Source organism: Xyrauchen texanus, chromosome 6 (assembly GCF_025860055.1).
Source record: "Xyrauchen texanus isolate HMW12.3.18 chromosome 6, RBS_HiC_50CHRs, whole genome shotgun sequence".
Classification (NCBI taxonomy): Eukaryota; Metazoa; Chordata; class Actinopteri; order Cypriniformes; family Catostomidae; genus Xyrauchen; species Xyrauchen texanus.
In genome coordinates this window covers 49,594,341-49,619,641 of record NC_068281.1, presented here as the reverse complement: position 1 = coordinate 49,619,641, position 25,301 = coordinate 49,594,341, and the positions used below count along the sequence as shown (strand labels likewise).

The 25,301-nt window shown below is 38.1% G+C and overlaps 1 protein-coding gene across 1 annotated transcript in view; it reads left to right on the top strand.

Moving 5' to 3' along the window:
- LOC127644621 (adenylate cyclase type 1-like) overlaps positions 1-25,301 on the top strand; it is a 180,396-nt gene that overhangs the window by 52,976 nt on the left and 102,119 nt on the right. Inside the window, exons 6-9 of the mRNA XM_052127887.1 lie at positions 13,764-13,891; positions 22,960-23,118; positions 23,886-24,027; positions 24,448-24,603. Coding sequence (XP_051983847.1) covers positions 13,764-13,891; positions 22,960-23,118; positions 23,886-24,027; positions 24,448-24,603 — 585 coding nt within the window. The remainder of the gene's footprint in view (positions 1-13,763; positions 13,892-22,959; positions 23,119-23,885; positions 24,028-24,447; positions 24,604-25,301) is intronic.

Below are 25,301 nucleotides of genomic sequence, written 5' to 3'. Positions count from 1 at the left end.
AATGAACAATGTAAGAATTAAGGCTCATCGCAGCTGAGAGACACAATGGACTGTTTGATTACAGAATTTGAGGCACTTACCGAGTTTCCACATTTGATACATACTGTTTAAAAATGGCGGAGGACATCACTGTTTCTATAGTGAATGACTCTTGCGTGGCTACCACGAGATACCCCCGCTTGGACATTATTTTTCCACTGAGAAAGCTTACCTTCATAACGCTGACAGCATCTCTACTTGGGAGTGGCCACAGGTGATCACACGCACTCCGTCTCCCTCTCTCACTCTATCGCACAAGCACACACACACACACACACAGACAAAGACACATAGACACACACACACCCATCAATCCATTCTTGTTTATCCAATAACTTGTTCGAAACAGCACAAGCCGTGATACTATTCAAAAGGTTCACTTCAGGAATTACTAACGGAGGATTGGACGCATCATTTGTTTTGAACCATCAACGGCAGATTCTGATCTGTTGCGTAATATAGTAGTTCCATGTGCACAAATGCGTTTTTATGACCTTACTCGGTTTTTCCCAATTTTTTTAAATTTACTTGTTCATTGAACTGTTGTATATAAGCAATATCACACTCGCAAGAGTGCTATATGGCCCTAAATCAGCACTGCTGTGATTACATACGGCACTCGGCCTGTGCAAAAACACAGCAGTGCTGATGTAGGGCCATATAGCACTCTTGCTTGTGTGATTTTACTTAATTATATTCAGTATTATATACAGTTTAACATAGTACAATCATTTGTAAATGCAATGCAGATTCACTCTTGCGCTGAAAGTTTCATCCCGGTGCTCACTGTATTACATGTGCTTGCATGATGAGAAATTAACAAATTATCTAAAATCTAAAACACTTTAAACTGCAGACTTTGACCTCTGAGACATCAGCGTGACATCAGTGAGAGCTGCACAAATTATTACATTGAAACTGAAAGTGCGGCATGATGTTGCATGAGTGTAATCAAAATGATTGTCATCCTCAATGAAGAAATCCTCAGCACCAAACTCACCCAGCCTCCACCTGTCAGTGGATCACAAACTTCCTGACTGACAGGAGTCAGCAGGTGAGACTGCGGAACATCACACCCAGCACCTGGACTATCAGCACTGGCGCCCCCCAGGGGTGTGTGCTCTCCCCACTGCTCTTCTCCCTCTACACCAACGACTGCACCTCAGGAGACCCATCTGTCAAACTCCTGAAGTTCGCTGACGACACAACGGTCATCGGCCTCTTCCGGGACGGCGATGAGTCGGCCTTCAGACGGGAGGTTGATCAGCTGGCTCTCTGGTGCGGTCAAAACAACCTGGAGCTTAACATGCTCAAAACTGTGGAGATGACCGTGGACTTCAGGAGGAGCCCCCCCACTCTGCCCCCATCACCATATTCAACAGCCCTTTGTCTGCTGTGGAATCCTTCAGGTTTCTGTGTTCCACTATATCCCAGGACCTGAAGTGGGAGCCCAACACTGGCACCATCAGTTAGAAGGCCCAGAAGAGGATGTACTTCCTGCGCCAGCTTAGGAAGCTCAACCTGTACCAGCTTCTCCCCTCAGGTAGGAGCTACAGAGCAATGTACGCCAAAACCAACAGACACCGAAACCATTTCTTCCCATAAACCATCACTCTGATGAACAACTGATTTCTGACTCACAGTGTCAGGAACAATTCCTGTGCAATTACCCAGTAACTCTGTGCAATTACCCAGTGTCTCTAATCAGCCACCTGTTTACTGGTTACTACTTAATTTTATTCACCATTTTCTATTTCAGAGCTGTTCATATTGTTATATTGTCACATTGTATATACTGTATACCAATCCACCTTCAAGTCACAACTCCTGCACAAAATACTTATACTATTTATTCCAGCATCCTTTGCACTATGCTTCATTGCACTGTGTACATGTATATCACATCCACCTCCAACATGTACATAATAATAATAATAAACATTTTACTCCTGCATCCTTTGCACTCTGATCACTGCAATATTTGTCAATATTGTTTTTGTTCATAGTGTGTATATTTGTGTTGTCTAATCTGTCGCCTGTGTCTGATTTTATTTTATTATTGTATTTTTGTATGGGTAAGCACATCGTGAGCAATGTACAATCCTGAGTCAAATTCCTTGTATGTGTACACATACCTGGCAATAAAGCTGATTCTGATTGTGTTCCCTTTCTCCATTGCGATTGGTTTGATTGACGTGGATGTGCACTCTTGCTCAGTGAAGTTTAACAGAGACTCGCATGTGGTAAAAACAAACAGTTTTGCGAAATACACAACTGATTTTGAATTCATAATAGGTTTACATTATAAAACAGCAGTAAAAATGTAAGTGATGCGCTGGAGAGAAACAACTCTTAAGCACATCAAACAGCACAATCACTCTGTCAACGCACCTGATGTAGCAACCGCTCCACATTAAACTGTATGTTTATTATGATCTTTTTTATGTTTACAAAGTGCTCTCGTGCGCTGGACAACTTTCAAACGAGTTTTATCATGCAACACATGTTTCACTGGGCTGTAAAAAGTGACATCACTGATGGAACTTCTCCATACTCGCGGCACATATCCAACTAATCGATAATGAAATTCGTTTTCCATTATGATTTCCATTATCGATAATTATCTATTTTATCGATTAGTTGTTTTAGCCCTATCTTGAACACATCCACCATTCTTGTCATGTGCCCTAGCATCTTATTGAGAATAAGTTACATATGAACGCACAAATGAAGTTTAAAAATAATATTAAAATATCACAAGTTTAAATCTTGTTTCTTGTATCTGCCATGAGACAATAAGGAATCAAAATACATCAAGTGTGAGAGCTATAGTAATTTTTGTTGTTATTTGTTGAACCAGTGGTTCATATAAAGTTGAGACAGTTGTAGCACCACATACTACCTTCCTGAGCCTGAACAGTTGGAGTTTGGTCAATCATGCAGTCTGGATGTGCTGTCCGAGAGTTTGCGGTGATCTTCAGAGTTCTCATAGAACTCCTGCTAGTTGGTCACCAACAAAGGTGTCTTAAGCCAAGCAAACACCACAAGACTGGATGTTGTCTCCTTGCACACACTTAAAACTCCGTTTTGTGTTTTGTCATGTTGGTGTGCACACCCTGACTGAAGCTACTATCCCAAAATTGGTTTTAACACAAAGACTTGCACTGTAGGGTATGCAGATCAGGTTTGGGGAAATGTATAATTAATTTCAATGATCGTAATCAATGATTAATCATACGATTGACCCGGATACCAATACATGTAAAAACGCCATTCAAGGGCTTATATAGTCCAGGAGTCTGCTTCAAATATATATAGATAATTAAACACAATGAATTATAATTAATTAGGAATATACATTATATGCAGACAGGCTATATTAATTTAATTAAACCCTCAATGGAATTGACCCGTAGGCTACCGCAACGAGTCAGTTCGTCCAGCGAACAGCTTTGCTAAATATTCCTGATCAATTCTCTTGAAGGTTTATTCTTAGTTATAAGCTTACTCATCAAAGCACGTTAACTTACTTTGATAATATCAGCTCGTAGCTTAAAATCGCACATTAAAGAGGCTTTGTTTTATGATCAACAAACACAGACAATCAAGCATATAATTGGGTTTAATACAAAGAACTAGGATATATCACTACACTTGACAAACAGACACTTACCATGTAACATAAAATAAACATAAAATAAACAGAGTAGAAGCAATAAGGAAAATAAAGAGATTATTAAGGATAGCAACTTATTACAACAGTTAACCCTTAAGAGCCAGCAAATGGAATTACACACTTTAACGCGTTTGGATTTCAGATGAAATAATACTTGCAAAATGGACCTTAGTGTGGCTGAGCAAGACTGCATGTCGTGTCCTCGTGGCGTTCTTGAGATGGAGGAGTTCGGTGTTTCCAGAGCGTGGAGTTGAAACTCACTTGAAGAGAGAGAGTTGAAGGGTTGTTCCGAGAAGTTGCAATGTTCAGCAGAAGAGAAGAGAGAGATGTAAGATGGCTTGAAGAGGTCCGGGAGAAGTCCAAGGGAGGTCCAGAAGTGAAGTAGGGAAGTTGGGAGCAGCCAAGAAGACGAGAAGATAAGAGTTGAAGTGTTCAGCAGAAGAGGGTTGAAGAGAAGAGGAGTTGAAAAGGAAGAAGAGAGAAAGTCCGTTGTTGGTGCAATTTATGCCCTTAGAAAACGTGTCCCACCTCTCTTTGGCTCGACCAATAAGAAGAGTGGAAGTTTCAGGCGGGAATTTGGTTTATTGCCCTTTGTTCTGCGAGGGGTGGTAGCCGATGAAGAAACTAGAAAATATTCTTGTAATACTATGTTGTTGTTATCGACATATCATGTACACAGTCATTTCAATCTTCAAAATACCAAGTTATAGAGACCAAATATGCCACACATATGATTTCGGTTAACCATAGTATGCAAAGTCTGAAACATTAACCCATTAGAGTTTGCAAGAAAACATAGATCAAGCAACATTTAAGGAAATTGTGAGATGGCACATTAGATACATGTCAATATTTTTACCACGTGGATTATATATATATATATATATATATATATATATATATATATATATATATATATATATATAGAATATATAGGATTAAAAAGGGTTCATTTCTCCTTCTCAGTACGAATTTGGTGAGAATCAGCCCTGTCTGAGCCTTCCTTTGGGGGTCGTAAAATTCTCCTTCCTTTGGGCAGGAGAATGATTCCTTTGTCCCATCAGGCTCATTTGCAAGTTTATGACTGTGTTTATGACGGTAAGAGATTTTGGGCTGAATGACTCAAAAGATGGTAAACATAGCTGAAATACAATTCTATTTGATTTGAATATAAATATAAGATCACCAAATTCTATTTGGTGATCTTATATTGATATTCAGCTAGGACAAGTCGTAAGGTTTAATTTGATACCAAGAAAAGTATATTTGGTACCCTTAAAAGTGGATATACACTATGAGGCTGTTAGATATACGGCCTCAGAGTTTGAACTCTACAACAAAACAAGTTTCAACTATTTTTGATCTAACATCAGAAATACACAACAAATTAAACGTATTTTCTTAAGAATAAAACATTTCTAGGTTTTAACTGGAAGACACACACATTCTCTGTTGCCAACTTTTCACGTGGTGAAGCACAGAGTGTCACATGTGCGGGGGTTTTTAGAAAGCACCACGAGGATCCTCTGTCAATAGATCCTTGTCTCTTTGTCAATAGCGCATTGTGCTGTGGAGACTAGTCGGCGCTATTGCAGTAATTAGGGGAGTTTTAACAGTAAGTTCTTGTTTGTTCGGAACCTGCTGAGTTAATGATTATCCTTCATTGATTCCTCCAGATGCTACAGCACATAGCAATTGGAAGGTCAACATGAAATGAGGGCTTGTGGTCATTTTTGTACTCAAAACATCATAATCTCTCTTTTTTTGTTATATAAATGGAAAGTATACCATGCAGACTCTCTCACTCTTGGGTTCAGTTGAAATACTTTGGCTCCTAAAGTGTGTTCATCTGTTTTCATGGCACATACACTGTCTCTCTCTCTGTTTATCTGCCTTTCATGCTTCTATTTTTCACCTGCACTCTTACACACTTTCCCTGCATTTGCTTTGACTCACAGCAGTCTTCTTTTTGTTTTTGCACGCCTTTTATGTAAAAACTTCCCCAGTGCTGGCGTTGTCCTGCTTTCACTAACACAAAGATCTATAATCAATAGCTGGAATGAAATTAATTCTGAAGTTCTATTAATAAACATGATTTAGATTTCAGTTTATGAAATAGTCAGGAAAAAAACAACTGGGATCTATGTCTATCTTTGTCTCAAACTGTGCTCATACTGGCCAAGATTCAGAAATGGGGAAAAAAGGCAAATATTTCTTCTCATCAAATTCTTTTAAGATCTTAACTATCCACATTAGTTTTTCTCTGCAACTCTATACTCCAACTGAATGTCAACAATTGTCTCATTTGTGTTTTTTTTTATTTCTTTAACAAATGTAAAAATAAATATCTGAAACAAAATTGTAACTGAAATCTCAAGACGCCTGTGCTATGAAAGAGCAACATCAGTTTGTCATTAGTTTTTACAATCAGATTGTATCATTCTAAATATGTATAATAATTGAATCAAATGCAAATGAATTCTGTTTAACCCTCTGGGGTCGACGGACGCGCCGGCGTGTCATGCTGGATATTTTCGTCATTACAGCAGAAACAACTTAAAATACTCAGGCATTTTTGGGTATACAGATAAGTGTAAGACATCATTATAGACTATAAAGGGTCTACTTTTATTTGTGTACACTCACAATAACAACAAAATCTTGGGCTTTTGTAAAATAAAGAAAATAAAAAGGGTGAGCTTCCACAAACGTGAAACATATGTCTAAAGAAAGCTTAAAATGTCTACTTTTAAATAAAACAATTCAAATTTAAAACAAATATTCTCATGCAATCTGTATGAAACAAAGCGATGTACAGTTTTTACTGGTCCATCTCATTATCTGTAATGTGATCACACCCACCAGCAGAGCGCGCCATTCATACGCTAATGTGCTGAGACGATCAACGCAAATGTACACGCCCCCGACTCTGAGGTTGTAAACACTTTTCATTTTTCTGAGCGTTTGCAACGATACACAGGCGACTGTGAGGTTTGATTTAAACAAATTTCATTCATTTTTCTGCGTGTTTGCAACAATACACAGACGAGAAAGCTCCAGGTTATTATGGGAGATTTCACATTTTCCTCAGAAGAAGAGTGGGACTCCGATGAACGTTTATATTTTGAAGAGAGATTTGATCCAGCCAAGGATACAATTTCAGACGAGTAAGTCAATTAGTTTTCATTAGCTGACATGCTATTTTATATAAACATGTACATATTTTACTAGTGGGACTGTTTCCAGACTTGCCAGCTAGGATTCAGAGTATTGAAATTTTAAATATGTCCTAATAAGCAAGTTTTAGTTACATGTAAATGTTGTTTCGGCTAAAGCAGGCATTTAAATTGTATGCTATATGATATAAATCTGATATGTAATATGATATAAAAATAATACGAATGTTTAGATTAGATTTTATCTAGCGTTTAAAATGCCTCATTATCATCAACAAAGCTTGTGCTTGCAAATATGTGTTCAGGTTAAATGAGTAAAATGCACTTTAAATATGCCCATATTAGAAAATCAGCATATTATAATGATTTCTGAAGGATCATGTGACACTGAAGACTGCAGTAATGATGCTGAAAATTCAGCTTTGATCACAAATGCATTTTAAAATATATTCAGTTAATGAATATATATATATATATATAGATCAAATAAATCCAGTCTTGGTGAGCAGAAGAGACTTCTTTTAAATGGTAGTGTAGGTCTAAAATTAAGTAAAGTCTTTATGTAAAGAAAACATATAGTCAGATTACTACTTTTAACTTAAAACTTGATTTTGATAATTTCCTCACATTCAATCTCTATCCCTTATTGATAGGCCCAGGGGAGGAGTCTTTGTATCCTCAGGTATGAAATATATCCATATTCAAGATAGTTCACACCTCCTCGCATATTACCTATTAACACTAAAAGTGTCTTACAAAAGTTTAATTACTATATTGTTTTGTATGAATGAGTGATCAGGATGTTTTCACATCATTTTGTAGTAAAAACTCTAGGCTACAAGATCCAGTTCTCAAAAGTCTTGTGGACAGATGTTTAGTGTGTGTTATATGGCCTTATTTCAGTGACTTTTAGTTTTTTCAAAAAACATGCATAAACATTATTCATCAAAAATACAAACCTGTGCACATGTTGCTCACATATTATTATAGCCCAGTTTGTGATGAATACAGTGTTATCAGACTTTAGCCATTAATATGTTTTTAAGCAACTGAAAAAAGCACAAATGTCAAGGCATGTCAAAACTTCTCCAGGGCCCAAAACACCCTCAGTCCCCAGAGGATTAATGAAATGAGCTCATGACAGAAATGATGCTATTATCAACAAGCTAGTTTATAATTCTTTTACTACAAAAATAATTGCCTTAATCAGTATTTTTGTCTCACTTTTACAGTAAAAATATCTAAACATCCTTTAAACAAGATACATTTACTTGAGAATAATTGCATAAGATAATAAGACTTGTTTTCAGAGAACATACTGTATCTTGAATAAAGTTCAACATGATTTTTTTTTTATTATTGTTTTAAGCATATCCAAACAAAATAACACACTTTACTGAGGTTTATGTTTTTTTTATATATTTTTTTTATTATTGAAATAGGATAGAAAAGAAAAAATAAACCTAATTCTTCTATTAAAAATATATATTCTCTGAAAACAAATAAAAAAATCACTGACGAAGAATGTGAGTATTTGTGGTGTAGGCTGTCTTGGAATACTGTCAAGGAATTGTGCTCCTCCAGTCAGTCAGGGTTTGACAGACGGACATTGACAGTTAGGTGTAGAATGCAGAGAGAGTGGCTCAAGGCTTATTGTGCTGATGACAGAGTCTGTCAAGACCTCAATTAATCTAGTAAACTTGCCTCATCCATTATGTCTGAGCTGTATTAATCTGTGGCTTTGCTTTAATGCACCATGTGTTATCATTGGCATGGGGGACTGAGGGTTTTCAACATGTGTGATTTTAATTTGTCATATAATGGACACTTCAGAGGAGGGTTATTTAAGGGAGAAGAGAAAATGTCAAACTGTCAACATCCATGTTATTTTGAGCATTAAGAATGTGTGTCCAGTTTGTTTCGAGCCTTGCAATATAATTTATGCATTAAAAAATCAACATTTTATTTATTAATTATTGTTCTTTAGGTGTTAATGTTTTGTTTTTTCTATAGACTTTGTCCATTCTCTTCCTCAGTATTTGCCATGATCATGTCCTACTTGGCAAAAACATGGCCACTTTACAAACTTACACTTGTAGTTGTTTTTGTTGGTTTTTTGCAGTACCATTGTGGTTATTCCTGCAACACACACTACAACACAGAGCTTTAACCCTCAAAAACCTAGAGTAGCAGAATTACAGCATTTGTTTAACATTGTGCAACCCTGCATTCACATGCATGGATATTATATTTTGGCTTCTCTATATGCAGCACATAATTTAAAATGGATTTAAACCAATTGAATACTGTTCTCAACACAAGTCTGTCATTTAAGAGTTAAACATCTGGCGCACTGCATCATGTGACACAAAAGCATGACGTTGATATCCGTGAAGTGCTTTTACAGCCAACTAAAGTGCCTCTGATAAGAAACCTCTTAAATTTGAATTGAAAACTGTTTGGTTGTAAAGAGTAGCATCTCTAGTTTCGTTTGTATTCCACTTTAATAAAATCCACAAATTTTTCGCATGTCTGCATGCTAATAAACATGATGCTCACATATGACATTATTCCCTCAAAAGTTGAAAAAACATGTTAGTTATTTTGAATAGCTTTCAACATTAACTGAAGCTCCTGACCTTTATTTTCATGGTTTTATGCACTGCACTGCTGCCACACTATTGGCTGATTAGATAATCCTGAGTTTTTCATGCACAACAGTCTCTAGGATTTACTCCGAATGGTGCCAAAAACAAAAAACATCCAATGAGTGGCAGTTCTGTGGATGGAAATGCCTTTTTGATGAGAGAGGTTAACAGAGAATGGCCAGACTGGTTCGAACTGAAAAATCTGAGTTACTGTAGACAACAACTCTGTACAATTATGGTGAGAAAGATATCATCTCAGAATGCTTTTGGCGGCACAAGGGTGACCTACAAAATATTACGAACGTAGTTTTAATGTTGTGGCTGATCTGTGTGTGTATGTATGTGTGTGTGTGTGTGTGTGTGTGTGTGTGTGTGTGTGATATATATATATATATTAGTATCTCACAAAAGTGAGTACACCCCTCACAGTTTTTTTAAATATTTGATTATATCTTTTCATGAAGAGGACTCCAGTGGCAACCTGTGAAGCTCTGGTGAACTCCATGCCCAAGAGGGTTAAAGCAGTGCTGGAAAATAATGGTGGCCACACAAAATATTGACACTTTGGGCCCAATTTGGACAGTTTCACTTAGGGGTGTACTCACTTTTGTTGCCAGCAGTTTAGACATTAATGGCTGTGTTTTCAGTTATTTTGAGGGGACAGCAAATTTACACTGTTATACAAGCTGTACACTCACTACTTTACATTGTAGCAAAGTGTCATTTCTTCAGTGTTGTCACATGAAAAGATATAATCAAATATTTACAAAAATGTGAGGGGTGTACTCACTTTTGTGAGATACTGTATATACTGTATATAAACTCAGCAAAAAATGTCCTCTCACTTTCTACTGCTTTTATTTTTTGCGAATTTTACATGGTGGTTCAGTGGTTGAGGCTCAGGGTTACTGACCAGAAGGTCAGGGGTTCAAGCCCAAGCACCATCAAGATGTAATAAGTGCACTGTTGGGTCCTTGAGCAAGGCACTTAACTCCAGGTTGCTCCGGGGGGATTGTCCCTGTAATAAGTGCACTGTAAGTTGCTTTGGATAAAAGCATCTGCCAAATGCATAAATGTAAAATGTAAATGTATAAATATATGTATGAACATAAAACGATTCAACAACTAAGATATAAACTGAACAAGTTTGACTAACATAAATGGAATCCTTTGGTCCCATCCTTTGGTCTCTGAACAAAGGATGGGTCAAAAGTAACAGTCAGTATCTGGTGTGGCCACCAGCTGCATTAAGTACTGCAGTTCATCTCCTCCTCATGGACTGCACCAGATTTGCCAGTTCTTGCTGTGAGATGTTACTTTACTCTTCCACCAAGGCACTTGAAAATTCCCAGACATTTCTGGGGGGAATGGCTCTAGCCCTCACCCTGCAATTCAACAGAATTTCAATACAGATTGAGATCCGGGCTCTTCGCTGGCCATGGCAGAACACTGACATTCCAGTCTTGCAGGAGATCATGCACACAGAACAAGCAGTATGGCTGGTGGCATTGTCATGCTGGAGGGTACCACATGAGTGAGGAGGATGTCTTCCCTGTAATGCACATCGTTGAGAATGCCTGCAATGACAAGCTCAGTCCGATGATGCTGTAACACAGCCCCAACACAGTCCCAGACCAGAGTACAGGCCTTGGTGTAACGCTCATTCTGTCAATGATAAACAGCAATCACCAAGAGTCCAAACATAACCCATGGTGAGACAAAACCACGACTCATCAGTGAAGTCCTATCTGGTCCAGCGAAGGTGGGTTTGAGCCCATAGGCGACGTTGCTGCTGGTGATGTCTGGTAAGGACCTGCCTTACAACAGGCTGGTAAGGACCTGCCTTACTATTGTAGACAGGCTGAGCACTGATGGAGGGATTGTGCATTCTTGGTGTAACTTGGGCAGCTGTTGTTTCCATCCTGTACCGCGGGTGTGATATTCGGATGTACCGATCCTGTGCAGGTGATGTTACACGTGGTCTGCCACTGCAAGGATGATCAGCTGTCCTTCCTGTCTCCCTGTAGTGCTGTCTTAGGTACATCACATCTGCAGTCCTCATACCTCCATGTAGCATACCTAAGTCACGTTCACGCAGATGAGCAGGACCCTAGGCATCTTTCTTTTGGTGTTTGTCAGAGTCAGTAGAAAGGTCTCTTTAGTGTCCTAAGTTTTTATTACTGTGATCTTAATTGCCTACCGTCTGTAAGCTGTTAGTGCCTTAACGACCGTACCATAGGTGCATGTTCATTATTTCTTTTTGGTTCATTGAACGAGCATGGAAAACATTATTTTAAGTTATTTGGATTTTTACAAAATTATCTTTAAAATACAGTGTCATTAATTTTTTTTAACCATTCCACAGATTTAATAATAGCAAACTACAGTTTTTGCAAGTCATTTAGGACATCTACTTTGTGCATAACATGAGTAATTTTTCCAACAATTGTTTACAGACAGATTGTTTCACTTTTAATTGACTATATTACAATTCCAGTGGGTCAGAAGTTTATATACACTAAGTTAACTGTGCCTTTAAGTAGCTTGGAAAATTCCAGAAAATGATGCCAAGCCTTTAGACAGTTAGCCAATTAGCTTCTGATTGGAGATGTCCTGAATTGGAGGTGTACCTGTGGATGTAATTTAAGGCCTACCTTCAAACTCAGTGCCTCTATGCTTGACATGATGAAATCATAAAAATGAAAAAAAAAAATCAGCTAAGACCTCAGAAAACAAAATTGTGGCCCTCCACAAGTCTGGTTCATCCTTTTGACTAGGAGCAATTTCCAAATGCCTGAAGGTACCACGTTCATCTGTACAAACAGTAGTATGCAAGTATAAATACCATGCAGCCATCATACCGCTAAGGAAGGAAATGCATTCTGTCTCCTAGAGGTGAACGTAGTTTGCTACGAAAAGACAAGTATCTATATCCACAGTAAAACAAGTCCTATGTCAACATAAACTGAAAGGCCCTGGATTTGAACTTGTGATTTTGTTTTTCTCTCTCCCATTTACTCCCCAATTTGGTATGCCCAATGCACTCTTTAAGTCCCCGTAGTGGTGTAGTGACTCGCCTCAATCCGGGTGGCGGAGGACAAATCTCAGTTGCCTCCGCGTCTCAGACCATCAACTGCGGACACGTATCGCTTTTGGAGGCTTCAAGCTATTCTCCACGGCATCCACGCTCAACTCACCACGTGCCCCACCGAGAGCGAGAACCACACATTATAGTGAACACGAGGAGGTTACCCCATGTGGCTAGCAACCGACCCAATTTTGTTGCTTGGCAGACCTGGCTGGAGTCACTCAGCTCGCCATTGATTCGAACTCGTGATTCCAGGGTTGGTAGTCAGCATCTTTACTCGCTGAGCTACCCAGAACCCCTGACATTTCACATTCTTAAAATAAAGTAGTAATCCTAACTGACCTAAGAAAGGGATTGTTTTCTACAATTAAATGCCAGGAATTGTGAAAAACTGAGTTTAAATGTATTTGGCTAAGGTGCATGTAAACGTGTGTGTGTGTGTGTGTGTGTGTGTATACACAGTATGTATAACCAGTGCCAGTGGCTTTTAAGGAGGAGAAACATTTTCAAGTACCAGTGCTTGGGCATGAGAGGTTAAGTTTGATCTTGTTTTACTGTTAGTGTTTACCTCTTAAAACTGTTGTAGATTCCTGAAGTGACTGTGCTAGTTCAGAAGTGTCCCAGCCCAGCTGCCTAGTATAGAGGAAGATCATTGTGATCTGCTACACATTTGGGCCTGTATCCCCTGAATTGCATATGAAGGGTTTCTTCTAACTTTCTTTTGTGTTTGTGTTCGTATAAGAAATGCACACAAGATTTTCTAATTTTCAGAAGAAAATGTGACTGGTTTTACCTTTGCAAAAAACACTGGTTGCCAGGGTGTTTTGAGTGGTTGCAATGCAGCTGCTAAGGTGTTCTGAGTGGTTTTTAGCTTGATTGGAGGTATAATTAAAATTACATAGTGACGTTGAAGATTTACAGTTAGAATTTTGTTAAATTATGTTTTTTAAGTTGGTATTTAGATGTGAGAACGTTAATTAATTGCTTTGTGTAGTTGCAATGGAAAAACTTTTGGGAAGTTGACACATGCTCCGTAAACTATTTTGAGCAGCATTTGGCTAATTCTTGGAGAAACGTAAAGAAAATATTGAGTGCACCTTTAATTGTTTAACCTTCTGTCCTCTTTTCATTGGTAGGAGAATCACTGTAGGCGAATCAAGATTCTGGGTGACTGCTACTACTGTGTTTCAGGACTAACTCAACCCAAAACTGACCACGCTCATTGCTGTGTGGAGATGGGCCTGGACATGATCGACACCATCGCGTGAGTCCTTCCTCTTAAAATAAGGCCAAGACTAAACTGCAAAAGGTTTGGTCCTTATTGCAGCTTATTCTGGCCTAAAAACCTTTTCACTGCATCCGACAGATAATAGACATTTATTTCCAATGAGGCTACACAGAGTTCCGATCATATGCAGAAGTGGAGTTTTCTGATCTATTTGAGCTTCAGATGCATTTAAATGTTTCAACATGTGTGAATAGACCATATGTAATCCATAGTGAGAAATATATATTTTTTTCCTAAACTTTATTCTAAATGTCTGCTACTTTGGCAGATTAGACAGTTATGAATGAGGAAGTTAGAAATGATCATTTACGTTGCAAATATATCACAAAACGCTTTTGAAATTCAATGTGTACATGTGTCACATGTAAAACCTATTATCTATGAATTGTTACCCCTCCATTTTCTTAAGAACTATCATAATAATTATATCATAACAACTCAAGTGATTACATTAAGTCTTTGGTAGTGTGCACTAGGCTTTACAGTGGTTATGAATGAGACACCTGGCGCGAGGGGTTTGTATAACCTCTGGAGTGACCTGTGCTGAAGTGTTGAGCTCAACAGCTCTATGATGATGTCTTTCCTCTATAAATCTACACTTCACTCACTGGCGGATTAAACCCACAGTTTTGTATTCCCAGTCCAGAGTCTGAACTATACTACAGCCAGCATAATAATATATTATTAAAATAATAATAATAATTATTATTATTATTATTCTCCTTGCACCCCAATATCTCAATAAGTCACCAGTCAAAAAATCTAATTTGGCACTAGGGATGCACCGATACTACTTTTTCTCTTCCGATTCCGATATCAGAAATCTCAATATCGACCGATTCCGATCGATACTGATTCCGATACGACCTGTTGTTTTCTTTGCATAATTAGTTTAGAATATTTGTTACATTATTGTGTGCAACTAATTGGGTGTGCTCTTTAATATGTAAAGAAACACAAACCTCTAACTACACATTATTTCAATATAAATGTATAGCTTATTAAGAAAATCTTTATTATTAACTAGTATACTGGATAATACTGCAGCAAAATTAACAGCAATTCCAGTACAAGTCATCAGTAGAAAAGATGCCTCTATATATATATATATATATATATATATATATATATATATATATATATATTAGTATTATTATTATTATTATTATTATTATTATTATTTTTATTTTTTTTATTATTATGTTTTTTCTCTCTCTCAACTTGTATCTGGACTTTAAAGGATTCAGATATCTTTTTTGTTAATTTAGTTGTAAGATATCAGCTCACTTTTCATTCACAGTTATTTTTTGGAAACCATTCAACTTACATATTATAATTTGTAAACAAATAATAATATATTATAATAGTAATATATAGTAATACATCTAAATCGTGCACCTTTTATCTTTTAAACCCTCATGCTTTTATTTTGACATTCTGAATTCTCCAGGAAGTCCTGTAAGTGTGTCTGTTTGTAGGGAAGTTCACAGTAATTTAACACGCCCAAAAGTCCCATTTTCAAAGTGATTTCATTTCCACCCCATTTGTTCAATTCTTCGGAATCTTGGTGTACATGCTTCATTTCTCATGGGGATCAAATAAGCCTCAAGGACCATTAAGGTCTGCCATGATAGATTTTCCTGTACACTGAAAATTTGGGGAAACCTACAAAATCCAATTGCCTTGAACTCTGGTACCTATGTGTAGGATTAATGTCTTTCAATTTGTTACTTAGCAATAAATCAAATGTCATTTTGACTGATGGTTATTCAGACCTAACATGCTTCAAGATTACATTACTCTGAAGTAACGTGCAAAATTCACCTTGATATGTCAAAAGATGACTGAATTACAGCTGTTTGAACTTGGGCCAAATCTGACTATGCTAGCCATTGGTTCTTTTTTTATACAGAAACTGAAAGCAGAAATACTCTGCAAATGTGAATAGCTAACTTGGCTAAGATGGTGTGCTTGTAAGTGAAGTGTCAGAGGTTCAAATCCAGCCACAGCCATAATTTTTTGTTTAGGATTCAGACAGAAAGACATGTTTTTTAGGATTCCTCCATCGGCAGGGTTTAACCCAAACCCTCTACTGATAAATTTTTAAATGATTTGCCATTTTGAGGAGGAATCCACATTGCTGCTTGCAGATGTATTTTTAGCTGTTTCTCAAAGGATTTCACTATTGCTTCCTACCGATGTTCATGTCTTTCTAGTGCACAAACTGACTGGAACAGCACTGTGTCTGCCAAAGACAGGTCTGGCTTATTTTCTCCTCTTAAACTGATAGTAAAACTTTTCTGATGACACGAGAACCTGTTCCCCTCCCTTAAGGTCAGAATGCCCCCAAAGAAATCATCCTAGTACCTTCCTTGGATCTGAGTGAGTTTAAGCATAATTTAAATGATTGTACTTCAAATTATAAGGCAAGAAAAAGTCATCAAAATGTTATGACAATGTACGGGGGGTTCTAATCTGGGTAATTTCCTACATATGTTAAATGCACTCACCTAAAGGATTATTAGGAACACCATACTAATACTGTGTTTGACCCCCTTTCGCCTTCAGAACTGACTTAATTCTATGTGGCATTGATTCAACAAGGTGCTGAAAGATTCTTTAGAAATGTTGGCCCATATTGATAGGATAGCATCTTGCAGTTGATGGAGATTTGTGGGATGCACATCCAGGGCACGAAGCTCCCGTTCCACCACATCCCAAAGATGCTCTATTGGGTTGAGATCTGGTGACTGTGGGGGCCATTTTAGTACAGTGAACTCATTGTCATGTTCAAGAAACCAATTTGAAATGATTCAAGCTTTGTGACATGGTGCATTATCCTGCTGGAAGTAGCCATCAGAGGATGGGTACATGGTGGCCATAAAGGGATGGACATGGTCAGAAACAATGCTCAGGTAGGCTGTGGCATTTAAACTATGCCCAATTGGCACTAAGGGGCCTAAAGTGTGCCAAGAAAACATCCCCCACACCATTACACCACCACCAGCAGCCTGCACAGTGGTAACAAGGCATGATGGATCCATGTTCTCGTTCTGTTTACGCCAAATTCTGACTCTACCATCTGAATGTCTCAACAGAAATCGAGACTCATCAGACCAGGCAACATTTTTCCAATTCAATTCAATTCAATTTTATTTGTATAGCGCCTTTCACAACACACATCGTTTCAAAGCAGCTTTACAGAATATCAGCATTAACAGACGATAAATCTGTGATGTCTATAAAGTCGATTAATCATCATTGTGTAATTTCGATAGAATATGATTTTTAATAGTGTTTAAAAATAATTAAATGATAATTGTATTAATAACCCCAGTGAGCAAGCTGTAGGCAACTGTCTTCAACTGTCTTCAACTGTCCAATTTTGGTGAGCTCTTGCAAATTGTAGCCTCTTTTTTCTATTTGTAGTGGAGTTGAGTGGTACCCGGTGGGGTCTTCTGCTGTTGTAGCCCATCCGCCTCAAGGTTGTGCGTGTTGTGGCTTCAAAAATGCTTTGCTGCATACCTCGGTTGTAACGAGTGGTTATTTCAGGAAAAGTTGCTCTTCTATCAGCTTGAATCAGTCGGCCCATTCTCCTCTGACCTCTAGCATCAACAAGGCATTTTCGCCCACAGGACTGCCGCATACTGGATGTTTTTCCCTTTTCACACCATTCTTTGTAAACCCTAGAAATGGTTGTGTGTGAAAATCCCAGTAACTGAGCAGATTGTGAAATACTCAGAATACAGCAGCTGCCATGTGATTGGTTGATTAGATAATTGCATTAATGCGAAATTGAACAGGTGTTCCTAATAATCCTTTAGGTGAGTGTATACAGTAGATAGATTAGTTTAGCATCATTGTTAGGGAGGTGCTACATTCTTCAGTAGCTTGACAGTAGCACAGCTATATTCGGTGTAGTGTAGCTTTTCCAGTAATGAGCTAATTATTCCAACGAGCAGTGCTGTAGCATCACAAAATGCTTCAATTGTCACATTGTATTGTGAACGCAGTAATGGAGCCGAGGGAGAAATCAAACTCACTCACCTGAAACTTCATCTCTGTCTCATGTAGTGCTGGGAAAACCAAATAATTTAACGAACTTTGATTCATTTTAGTGAGTCGTTTTTTCGAACGGTTTATGTAAATGAAATAGTTCACATAAATGATTAACTCATTTAATTTAGCCCTTCGTAGCCATCTTTTTTAAGTGGTATGTTTTTTTCTGTTTTGTATGCTATTTATCACTATATTTGGTTATATTTAATACTGTGTTTTGTAGGTGTATGAGTTATTCACCCTACTTAAAATACCATCCATCCATCCATCCATCCATCTTCAACCGCTTATCCGAAGTCGGGTCGCGGGGGCAGCTGCTCCAGAAGGGGGCCCCAAACTTCCCTATCCTGAGCCACATTAACCAGCTCTGACTGGGGGACCCCAAGGCGTTCCCAGGCCAGTGTGGGGATGTAATCTCTCCACCTAATCCTGGGTCTTCCCCGAGGCCTCCTCCCAGCTGGACGTGCCTGAAACACCTCCCTAGGGAGGCGGCCAGGGGGCATCCTTACCAGATGCCCAAACTACCTCAACTGACTCCTTTCGACGCAAAGGAGCAGCGATTCTACTCCGAGCTCCTCACGGATGACTGAGCTCCTCACCCTATCTCTAAGGGAGAAGCCCGCCACCCTTCTGAGGAAGCCCATTTCGTCCGCTTGTACTCGCGACCTAGTTCTTTCGGTCATGACCCAGCCTTCATGACCATAGGTGAGGGTAGGAACAAAAAATGTCCGGTAGATTGAGAGCTTTGCCTTCCGGCTCAGCTCTCTTTTTGTGACAACGGTGTGATAGAGCGAGTGGAATCCGCCCCCACTGCTCCGATTCTCCGGCCAACCTCCCGCTCCATTGTGCCCTCACTCGTGAACAAGAGCCCGAGGTACTTGAACTCCTTCACTTGGGGCAATACCTCCTTCCCTACCTAAAGTACGCACTCCATCGGTTTCCTGCTGAGAACCATGACCTCAGATTTAGAGGTGCTAATCCTCATCCCAGCCACTTCACACTCGACTGCCAAGCGATCCAGTGCGAGCTGAAGGTCACGGACCGATGATGACATGAAGACAACATCATCTGCAAAAAGCAGCGATGAGATACTTAAAATACATCAGGTGATATTGTTGAATTATATTGAATTAACCTCCTGAGACCTGAGTGCGACTGCTGTTTGCATTTTTTATTTCCCTTTTTGATTTGTAACTAATAGCACCTAATAAACCTGCAAAATTGGAAATGATTTTGAAAAATGAATGTCTTCAAATGGGGGCAGGGGGCCTAAATTGTGAGCTATAAAAGTAGAGGTTGACCGACATGTCGTATTTACCCATTAATCGAGGCAGATAGTTGTGTTTTTAAACCATTGGCTAAAAACTGGAGGTTTGTTTTGTGGAGTATTTCTTGCAAGACATTGGAGTGATTAGGTCATTTGTTGCACTCATATAGCAGCCGAATGTCCGGCTCACTGAACATTCGTTTGACTGTTCGAGGAAACTCAGCACTTTTTTTTCCTTTTTGTGCTGGTTCAAAAAATTTCTGATAGATATTTTTGGTTTCATTTCTATGTGGCTTGTGCTGGAGGGTTCTACAGTCTGAACTCTTTGGTTCAACAATATAATGGTTACCTCTAGAGATTAAATAAAAACAATCACTGACTCCACGTGGAGTTTGTTGTGCAATGTGACTACATTACATACAAAGACGGACACTTCAAAAGCAGATTTAAAACATTGACAGAGAAGTGCCAAGGTATGTATATACAACTCACTTTATTATTATTGTCATTTTACAATAAATCAGTCATTTAACACTACCAAAGGTGGATTGATAATTAATTTGTTTATAACTAATCACTGCACTGGAGAACTGCATTGGCAACAAAGTGGAGAGGACGCTAGCTGTTTGAATAGTTAGTACAATGTTACAAAATCAAGGATGGTAACTGATTAACTTCCACTTAATTTTTTTCGGGGTTGAGAGCCATCCAATTTGTTCCAGTCAGATTATAAGCATGAGCACTGTGAAGAGGATTTGTTGCCAAGTAGATTAATAAATTAATTATCAGTTATAATTCAATTTCATGTTAATGAAAACCTTATGTGAAATGCTGAGTTTTTGCTTTTGCTCAGCCGTTCTTTTGCTTGAGAAGGTCAAGCATGAGCATGGTCCATCGCATTAATGCATGCAGGAACAGTTTTATAACTTTCCGTTTTATAGTTTTTTTACTGTAAATTTTCCTGAACTTTTCTCCGTTCTGACAAAATAAAATTCAGAAGAAATGGAGCATGGTCAAATATCTAAATTATACATTTTGTGTTCATGTGAGGGGACATGGATATATAATTGTAATGTAGCAGAGGTTGAGGATTTGGATCCAACTGCAGATTTATTACACAAAAGGAGAAATACAAAACAAGGTACAGACTAGGCAAAAGACAGAACTGAAAACACGCTACAAAACATTCAGTAAAAGGACAAGAACCGACAAAGACAGAGAGCACATGAGGGTAATATATACACAGGGAATAAGAGCCCCCCCTTCCTCCCCCTTAATGGTGGCTCCTGATGCCCAAAGTGTGAACTTGATAGAGTCTGGATAGGCAAGAAGCAGGAGACCTTGGGTGGGTGCTGGAAACAACTAACTGTCAGGACTGAGCAGAGAACTCGGGGACCAAGAGTGGGCAACCATGAAGACAAAGTGGAGTAGACGAGTGACCAGGAGACCAAGGTGGCATAGATGAACTAGGCGGCCAGCCAGGAGGCGAGGGACGACCAGGCAGATGGTCCAGAGGTGAGGAACAACAAGGTGGAGGGCCAGGAAACCAGGGCAGACCAGGCGTACAGCCAGGAGACCAGGGTGGACCAGGCGGATGGTCAGGAGACCAGGTGGACGGTCAGGAGACTAGGGTGGACCAGGCGGATGGCCAGGAGACTAGGGCGGACCAGGCGAAGGTACTGTGGTTTTGGAGGATGAAGCCAGAGGTCAAGGCAGCTGAGGATGTTGAATCTTAAATCTTATGTTGATGTTGAATCTTAAATTCAGGATTGAAGCCTGTGTTGACAGAGAAAGTTGATGAGCTGCATCATGGTACCAATTAAGCCTGACTGGACTGGTTTCAATTTGTGAGTTCATTCAGCGACCTTCATGGTGCAGGCCTCTGGGATAAATCAAGGGGAGCATAGAGAACAGAGAGAAGACCAAGAACTAAAACTATTTCAAAATAAAGAGTTCTATTAAAAATTAAGAAGTTTGTAAACATAAAAGACAGCATATACATTGCAATGATATTACAATGATTTAAAATTACATTTTAAAATTTTTGTAAACATAAAAGACAGCATATATATTACAATAATATTCAAAAAATACATTTCAAAAGACAAGACTTGAGTTTAATTAAATTCTGATGGCAAAGGCTTTGAAGAAGGTACCAGTGTGGGAGAACTATTCCCATGGAATGTGATAGTTACTAAAGTTCAGCACTATTATACATTAAGTGTAAAGTTTTAATTCATAATATTGATTTTGCAAACTATCATCTGACAGCTACCTTAGTTATCGGTATCTGCAAAACCTACCATCGGTTGACCTTTTTTTTTTTTTTTTAACTAATTGTTTGTTTCCAGGAGTGTTGTTTATTCATTTCAGTTTTTGAGACGTTACAGACATAACAGCTGATTTTATGTAAAGCTGCTTTGGAAAAATGTGTATTGGGAAAAGGACAAAAAAAAAAAACTATAGAAATAAAAAAAAATTACTTGATTTGACTTTTACACTACAAAGTTTTTTGGCAACAAAATCTCAATGCTCTCTCTTTGTACTGTCAAACAAACACGTGATAGCCAGTACTGACGCATTTTACCAATCAGGAATTAGCATAATTAATTCTGATTAAAAGTAATGGCTAGCATCGTCCAATCACTGCCTATCATGTTAAAATAATATTTTACCTTATAAATTATGAATCTATGAAATGATTACCATTATCCCATGTCCATATAAAGCCTCTGAAAGCAATACTTTCACCTTTTGGATGGACCCATTGATTCTCAGTTTTAATTTACAGTGAATAGAAGATTTCTGTGGTTAGTAAGGCTCATTCTCCTTGCAGGAGGTCATCAATAAATCGCTGGCAGTATACAAATATTGGATGAAACTAGAGATGTTACTATTTTGATACAAACAGGTTTCAATATAAAAACTTAATTATCTTTCTTACTAGATGTTATTTTGTTGGCGTTTCTCCCATAGACAAACTTTACTGAGATCGGCAACATGTTGTTTTGTCATATGACAGCACAGATTGTCCTGAACTGAGATCAGTTGTTTTAAATTAAATTAAATTATGCATACCAGATAAGGAAGCCAAGCCACAATGTACCTGCATGAGGATGTGGGGTCACACTAGGTTAAATAATATTGTCCAATTGACCCTTTGCTGAGCTCCTCCCATTTAGAAGTACTCAAACACACATTGCTCCCATAGGCTGTCATTGTAATAGCTATCGCATGTCAGATGGTGGCAGGGCCATTTGTTATGACAGGATTGGTCAGAAGCTGTATCTAAATACAATATCTAAATGTTGTGAGCTACTTTTTGTTAGTAACTTGTACTTGTAACTTGTTAAAGTTTAATACTTAAGGATTTGTTCAAATCACTAACTGGAAATATGAGTCATAGTAATAGTAAAATGAATGCAAGTAAAATCTATGTTGCATCTGGTGTGTGATGGAGGAAGTGCAAAAGATCAGCTTTATCCTTTTATCATGCAGAACAGAAGTCAGTGTGCTCTCTTCAATATAAAATACAATTTTAGCAGTGAAAGATACAAAAGTGTTGTTTACTGTACATGCAACGAAACGTAAATCTCTGCTAGCAACAACTCTACAATTCAGAGAACTACAAACAATGTTTATCATAGTCCTCTCTTTTAATTACTGAAATTATGTTTTATTTTATTATGCTTAAAGACTTGAGTGACCCACTCAACAGGTCAGTGTCTGAAGCTACAGCGGTGGATCTGAACATGCGTGTGGGACTGCACACAGGTCGTGTGCTCTGTGGGGTGTTGGGTCTACGAAAGTGGCAGTATGACGTGTGGTCCAATGACGTGACGCTGGCCAATATGACGGAAGCAGGCGGACTGCCTGGGTGAGTATTTTCCCTAACCAAACTCAATAGAATGCTTTGACCAGCTCTTATGTAATTATCTAACTTGTCATATATCAATTAACTCAAATACACTGGCCCCAAAAAGTATCTTTTCACTCCGTAATTCTTTTTAATATGTAGTCTTGGATTTTCTCAGTATGTGAGTCTTAATTAGTGGTGTGGATGCAGCATCAAGTTCAAGTGCAAATGTTTTCAGTTAAAGATGCTGTTGTAGAAATTCGCTATTCACAATCAGCCATGATTCATTTCCATGAGTAATCCATGAATGAAAGTGTCCAATAGCAAGCCGGTTACTGAAATAAATCAAGTAGTGTTTGGCTGATCATGTGATCTTAACATGGCAGTCCCCATGAGGAGACCCTTTCCGTGTAGAATAAAATTTTTCAAAGGTTACTGATATGACAAGAGTCCTGATTTCATGTGAGTCATCATCATTTTATTCATATGTTTCAAAATTACAGTTCATTTCTTTAGGAGTAAATCTTTTATAATGAGGAAAAAATTACTGAGTGCACATTTAAGTCACACATTTGTGTGTCATGGCTGTCATTTCTGACAAACCATAAAAGCAAGTGTCATCTGTAAAGAAATGCTGCTAGAGCTTCTCACAGAACCAACTTTACTTTCTGAGCCCTTTTTGCCATGACATGTGTATGATTTCAGGCCTAATGGTGGACATGTTTTCCTCCATTAGGTTTCCTACATTTTTGGTTGAGGCTCTTAATGAAGTGGGGCTTTGTTTGCAGGAAAGTTCACATCACACGCTCAACGCTGGAGTGTCTGAATGGAGATTATGAGGTGGAACCAGGAAACGGTCGAGAAAGACACTCCTTCCTGCTCAAACATGACATAGAGACCTTCTTCATAGTACCGTCTCACCGCAGGAAGGTGTGTGTGATTTATTTATGCCTGTAAATCATTACAACACACCATCACAAGACTACAGAGTACAACATACATAATTATTTGTTTTATGTTAAAAAAAACATGCATAAAAGCACGAGAAGACAGCAGGTCTAAAACTATAGCAATACTACTGGATATGTGTTGTATTACTGTATTGTATATGTGAAGTTGTGTTGAATGTGTCAAAGATTTGTTCAGAATGATGGCATCATAATCAACTTATTGAACATGATTAAAATGATCTCATAAGGATTTTAACATTATCACATATTCTGAAATGTTTATAAGCCCATAATGCATACAATGTTTTCAGCAGCCATCTTTAGTCAGAATAGACCTATTTACTTATAGATTTATTGGATGCATTTGCTCTAATTCAGTTTGTTTTTTGCTTGTTTCTAGATTTTTCCGGGTCTGATACTATCAGACATCAAACCTGCAAAAAAGATGAAGTTTAAGACTGTGTGTTATTTACTGGTACAGCTTATGCACTGCAGAAAGATGTTTAAAGCTGAGATCCCATTCTCCAATGCCATGAACCTCGAAGAGGGAGATAAGGTACACTACACACACACACACACACACACACACACACACGAACACGCACACACCAAAGTGGGTTTCTATTCAAAGCTTGGTGAAAATCATGACACATCTCTATAGGCATGTTCTCTGTGTTTTTATTGATTTGAGATCTTCACAGTGAACACTGACCTACTTTCCCAAAGCTCCAGTTCCCAAGCATTTATTCAGTATTTTTGTAAAATAATTACACGCTTGTTTTAACTGCAGCCTGTAACATAATTACACACACATTAATGAATATTGAAATAACTGGTCATACTTTATATTAGGTGTCCTTAATTAGTGGTGCTTGCCAAAGGCAAGGCATCACTATTGTTATTCGCCATACTTATTATTATTAAGTTGGCTTGTGAAAGCCAACTTACTGAAATCCTATTTAAACTTATTATTATTATTATTATTAAGTTGGCTTGTGAGAGCCAACTTACTGAAATTCTATTTAAACTTATTATTAAGTTGGCTTGTGAGAGCCAACTTACTGAAATCTATTTAAACTTATTAAGTTGGCTTGAGAGCCAACTTACTGACTATTTAAACTTATTATTAAGTTGGCTTGTGAAAGCCAAATCGTATTATTTAAACTTATTATTATTAAGTTGGCTTGTGAGAGCCAACTTACTGAAATCCTATTTAAACTTATTAAGTTGGCTTGTGAGAGCCAACTTACTGAA